This window comes from Chaetura pelagica, unplaced genomic scaffold (genome assembly GCF_000747805.2).
Source record: "Chaetura pelagica isolate M959 unplaced genomic scaffold, ChaPel_1.0 scaffold473, whole genome shotgun sequence".
NCBI classification, from domain to species: domain Eukaryota; kingdom Metazoa; phylum Chordata; class Aves; order Apodiformes; family Apodidae; genus Chaetura; species Chaetura pelagica.
Window position 1 is genome coordinate 893,373 of NW_009952890.1, and position 6,000 is coordinate 899,372.

The 6,000-nt window shown below is 38.8% G+C and overlaps 1 protein-coding gene across 1 annotated transcript; it reads right to left on the reverse strand.

Annotated features, from left to right (window-relative positions):
• Positions 1-2,596: 2,596 nt before the first annotated feature.
• IDNK (idnK, gluconokinase homolog (E. coli)) lies at positions 2,597-5,763 on the reverse strand. Its single transcript, XM_009995469.1, has 3 exons — positions 5,683-5,763; positions 4,564-4,607; positions 2,597-2,954 (listed from the first exon to the last, which is right to left on the reverse strand). The coding sequence occupies exons 1-3, from the start codon at positions 5,710-5,712 to the stop codon at positions 2,597-2,599; spliced, it is 432 nt and encodes a 143-aa protein (XP_009993771.1). The 5' UTR covers positions 5,713-5,763.
• Positions 5,764-6,000: the final 237 nt, after the last annotated feature.

A 6,000-nucleotide genomic window follows, 5' to 3' on the forward strand; every position in this document is an offset into this window, starting at 1 on the left:
GTAAATGGTGTAAAAAATGGTGTAACGTTTAATATTTTACCATGTTCATCCACTTACTGTCAGCTGTCCCTTCTTAGAAATTAGTTTCTCATGAACACTAAGTCTGCAAAAAGATCAGCTTCAGGGGCTGATAATGTCTAAGTAAAGTGGAGGCTGGGAGAGAGGAGGTACAGAGGTGTCTTGTTTTAATGGAGGGTTAAGTGGGAATTAGAATCTTCAAGCACAGGTGATTAGAATGTAAGACTAAAGTACTGAACTCTAGTGAATGATAGGTGCAGTTTTCACTACAAGATTAATGGCATATTAATTTAAATGGTTGCTCTGTTGTCCTTTCACCATCATTTGAACTGTGGAAATACTTTGCTTTGCTTGGAAGTAAAAGCAAAAGGCAAACTGTAAAGTTTAAGGGAAGGCAATATTCCTGTCATTGGAGCAAAGAATGAGAAATCCCTGACCTAATTTGAAGCATTAACTGCCTGTTAAGTAAGAGCATACTATTTTGTTTAGAAAAGACTTCCAAAACCTAAGGTGCTTTTCTTTCCTAAGAGGGAATGCTTTTTGAGTGTTGGGTACAATTTTCTGTTAGTGCCAGACACTTCATGAGCATGCTATAAAAGCTAACAAAGCAGATCTAAAAATTGAAGTCCCACCTTTTGGGACTTAATATTATGTAAATGTTGCCTGATATTTTATTTAAAGGTCTGATCATCTGTTTGTGACAGGATGCAGCTGCTTTCTTGTCACTGTACACTGTTCTGCCGAGGTTTCATTGTGTCTGAAAAAAGTAAGCATAAATCTTAATTTTAAAATGGGTATATTAAAGAGCTCTTTGTGCAACAGTGTATTGGGAAAATATGAAGACTTCATTAAAAGCAGGGGTACCACGAGGGGGTGCCATTTATTTGATTTTTCACAGCTACTAAACTAACTTTCACCCTTCTGAGGAGTCACTTGGTCTGAAGAGGTGCCTAGTCTCTGAAATTTGAAGGTGTTAAGAATCAGCCAGACCAGCCTGTCTCTTGCACTTTGCCTCTGGGTCTGAAGCTTGCACCTTGACTCTGAAAACCAACAGGCTCTGAATTCAGAGGAAGCATTTTTTTTTCTAGTGCTGCTGTAGTGTGCAGCAGCAGACTACAGCTGGTAACTGCCCAGTGTTCTCTCTCCATGTCACAAGCAAACAGGAAAAGACCACTTCTGGGTTGGTCAGTTAATGACTAAAATCCCAAATCTTTACAAATGCCCGTGTTCAGGAAGATAACACCCATTTATTACTCCAATCTAAGCACATTAGTTTGTCCAGTAAACCACAAAGCCCTTACTACTCATATAGAATGAGATCCAAGGCAAACATTTTTCAACAAGTGTCCAGGTAAAAAATACACCAAAGATTCTTTGAAACATGAGGTTTGCTTCTGAAGGAGTTAATCACTTATCCTAGAAATAAACAACTTGCATGACATACTAAAAATTCCTGTACATTGGCACATGGGGATGACTCCATTCAGATGTGGCTTCAATTTTTCTTACAGAAACAACTGCAGTTTTCATTAAGCTACAATAAAAAGGCACCACTTGTGTAAGAAGGGATAAAGAAGTTTTTTTAAAACATTTTGGCAATAAAAAAGGATTTTAACCTTAAATTCTGTGAGTTTGGTTAACTGATTGGAGATTTGGAATTTTCTGATGTAAAAAACGTGTATTAGAAATAGTTTGATACTAAGCTTTAAAGCAGTTGCATGAACACCTATCCATAAGTGTATCTTGGACTGGACATGGGCTGAGGCATAAGACCAAAGGACACCAGAAGACGGAAGTGAAAGAGAGGGTCCAAGTGTGGAAGTTAGTTTTTCTAAAAGGAAGAAACGTCTATCAAGCCGGAAGAAAGTATCTTAGATCACTGACTGTTTTGCTCTGCTGCACTTCATCAACGGGTGCACTTCATACTTAAAAGTTGCAGCTTCAGAGCCAGTATGACGCCACTTACACTTTATTCACAAGGCTTTCCATACAATTATGTTCTGTATATTGCCTCACCACCACTACCTTTTTCTTCACATTTTTCAGGTATTCAAGGCATACAAAAAGAGTTTGTGAAGGCTCTCATGAAAAGTCACCAGTACCCTGGTGAGATTAGCAAGGACACAAACGCTACCATTTGTTGAAAATCTGCCAGTAAGACAGTGGTAGGATCAAGCATGGAGCTTCATCATGCCATTTCCGCCTCTTCTAGAAAAATATTGTTTCTAATAAAACCAATCTATTTCATCTCTCAATAGCAGATGTGCCCATCTCCATGTTTGGCAGGAAAAATTAAAATGTGTGACTCTTGGCAGGATTTGAAAAGCAGGCTCTTCCTATGGTAGGAATTTTAACGTCATATGGTGAAATGTTTAAGAAGATAACAGATTTTGAAAAAGTGCTCTTACACATCTTTTACAAAGCCACAATAAAAATGCCAACAGCTCTTAAGATTGCAATCCATTTAATTATTGGGAAAAATAAGGGGGTTTTGAGTTGATAATCAATTTAATACTTAAAATGATGTTTCATACCTTTGATATCCTTAAAGGAATTTCACTATGTGTAATTCAGAAACTCACTCAAGAAAAACTTCACCCTGAAAAATGGCACGCTCAATCTCCAGTACGATTTCAGGGAGAGATTTTTCTAGACTGATAGTAATAAAGTTTTCTGGTGCACTAGGAGGCTCCAGGGTATCAAACTGAGACTTGAGAAGTTCAGGTGCCATAAAGTGTCCTTTCCTCTTCTCCAGGCGGCCAGCAATGACGTCTATTGGCCCATCCAAATGAACAAAGAGGATCTTCAGTGCTGCGTCTTCTGGCTGCACTGGCTGCCTGCTTTGCACGGCAGATGCACCACTCACTAATATATGCCTATACATCTTCTTCAGTGCAGAACAGGCCAGAATTGCATCTTCTCTAGATGAGTCTTTTCTATTAAAACAAACAAACAAAACCAACACAGGTTGTATAACAAAACAAGCACATTAGTTCTGATAAAGAAGGGAGACAAGCCCTTGATACTTGCAGAGGACAGCCTTTCTTGTAGCGGCATTTTTTACTAATTTTGACAGGATTTTCACACCAAATTTCCAATGCAGGTAAAGATGTGATTTGAAAGTGAGGTCAGGCTAGTCAACCTCCTGGTAAAATTTCAGTCTTGAAGATCATCTTAATAAGCTGCCACTTCTTCCTAAATTAAATTAATTTCTAGCACAAGGAAGTATCATGATGATTTCCTTAATTGCAAAGAACAGAAGCAACTGAATATCCATACAAACTCCCACCCACTATGTATAAAATTTTTATACTAATCTATCAAGTACGTAGCTGCTGAACAGTACGGAGCAGATATACTTCCAACACCTGTTTTCACCACCTCAGTTTCAACAGCAATGTTAAATTTGATGTTTCCTGTAACCATATTAATTGGCAGGACTGCATATGTGCCCATTTCGAGTTAAATAAGGAATTGGATGCAGGTAAATTAATGCCTTTCACATGTATTTTTTAACAGCAAGGTTTCTTAAAATTAAGAATTAAACCATGGGGGTGTGTTGCACCAAAAAGCAAATCCAGAATTAGTTTTCTGTATGAAGAGTGACTGAAACTACTGCCTAAGAAAATACGTTCTCTAATGAAACTACAATTGGGTATAAACTTACTGAAAATCATGCTACATGCATCAGATTTTGGTTCACAGGGAAACAAGAACTTCTAATACCTACTATTACCACCTAGGCAAGCCAATGCCAGCCTTAGCTATTTATAAGTACTAGTAATTAAACACTGGCCTCAGGCTCTTTTGAAGTATACTTGATTTTGCAAAGTTTCTGGAGCTGGGCAGTGGCCTTGGGCTAGGAGGTAGTACAAAACAATGGATCCAGCACCACAATCCAGATAAATTCCTCAGTTAACTATTAACCCATGCTTCAATGAGGTACACTCCCCTGATGTGCACAAGGCAAGTAACAGTCACTGTGTAAAGCTGGGTTAAACAGTCCCTGCTCTCCCACCCCTTCCTGGATGTTCTCTAGTACGTCCATGTCTCTCGCATAATGGGGAGCCCGGAACTGGACTCAGTGCTGCAGGTGTGGCCTCAGAAGGATTTCCTCCCAGCAATACTTGGCTAATGAAGCCTGGGATATTGCTGGCCTGCCGTGCCAGAAGAGCACACAGCTGGCTCATATTCAACTTAGGTGTCCACCAAGGCTCCTCCAGCTCCCTTTTCTGCAAAGCTGCTTTCCAGCTGGGTGCCTGGTGCCTGGGGTTGTTCCTCCCCCAGGGAAAGACTCTGAACTTCTTCAACTGCATGAGGTTCCTGTTGGCCCATTTCTACCAACTGTCAAAGTCCCTCTCGATCAGCCACTCCTCTCAGTTTGGTGTAATCTGAAAGCAACTATCATTGGCAACAATTTTCCCAACATTATCAGGGATTTTTATTCTACTACATACATTTGCGGTTTGGAATGCAATGGGGGAAATACTTCGGGTACCTTTTTCATCTTTAGCCCAAACTCGTTAAAGCTAGATGTTTTCTTACCTCCTTAGTACATCATGCAATGCACAAAGCCAGGGAATCCTGTCCTAGAAGGAAAATAAGTTAGTTTAAAGTGGTTTATGGCATTTAGTTGAAACAATTGCTTCTAAAATCTAGAGCATTTGACTAAATGTGAAAATTAGCCTTAAGCTGTACAGCAAGTTCAGTTTTGATTCTCTTTCTTCCTTATTTGCTACCACTGCTTGGTGGCTAATGAGAAGTGATAGGCATATTAATAAGATGTTTTTAGTGAGCTAGTACTTTTTATGTTACAAATCCCTAAAAGTATCTGATGGCAGTAAGAGGTATTTATGTGTAGCATGTGCCTTTTAAATCTCTGAAGGTTTAAAAATGAGCTTACAAATCAGCTCTCTCTTGCTTCTCTGACACAGTTCAAATTTACAGCCTGTACATAAAGCTTTGAATCAAAATTGAGGTTTTCAGGAACAGACCTTAATTTAGTTGTCTGCAGTAACTTAATTGTGTTGTTTTCACATCAGTAGCACTCACAGATAAATGTAGTCATAGCCACAACTTGGAAACACCTTTTCTCAGTAGTTAGGCAATGTGAGTAATCATACTAGCTTCTGATCAGCTTCTCATTATAATATTAAAATGTAAGTTCCCATAAACTTTTTAATAACTATTGAGAAAAAAACTATTGCTCCCATTTATTCTTTCAAAGCTGTTGCTGCTGGTTGAGATCAACAAATGATAACAAAAATAAACACAACATTTTTTTGTTATTGTAATTACAGAATTAACTTTCTGTTGCCATTCATTAAGGCCCTCACAATTTTGCCATAATGTATTTAACTCAAAGAAGCAATATGTAATCTAAAGCTGCAACTCTGGGTATGGATGTAGAGATTTCTCAAAAACCCTGAATCAGCACCAAACCACCTGTGACCTACCAAGCACACTTCGATAAACTATTTTCTAGTGCAGCACCTTTTGTGAAACAAGAAGCTTTCCCCTCCCACCAACTACAGACCTACACATTCAGCTTATGCTTACAGTCATCCCACTCTACATAAAGTACAATCTACTTTGACACCCCTTTGCCGGGGTTGCACAGACAGACGAGTCAATGACTGTTCTTCCAAGGTTTATACAAGGTACCTCATCATTTAGTGGTATCCCCTCAGCCATCTTCTTTTTATTCTCGAGAGAATGATAATCATCTGCATCATAGAATTTCCATCCCAGCTAAGGAAAAAAAAAACATAAACAAACCAACAACGAAACAAACAAACAAAAGTAAAATTATGGATTATTCAGCCAAAGCACGTGAGTTAATAAGGATCCCAAAGGTATGAAGAAGACACCTGGGAATTACAGGCCTCTTACACCATGGAACTGATTAAGACTGGAAGGGACCCTAAAGATGATCAAGTTCCAACCCCCCTCACTATTCATCTCACGGTGATTAGTGAAAAT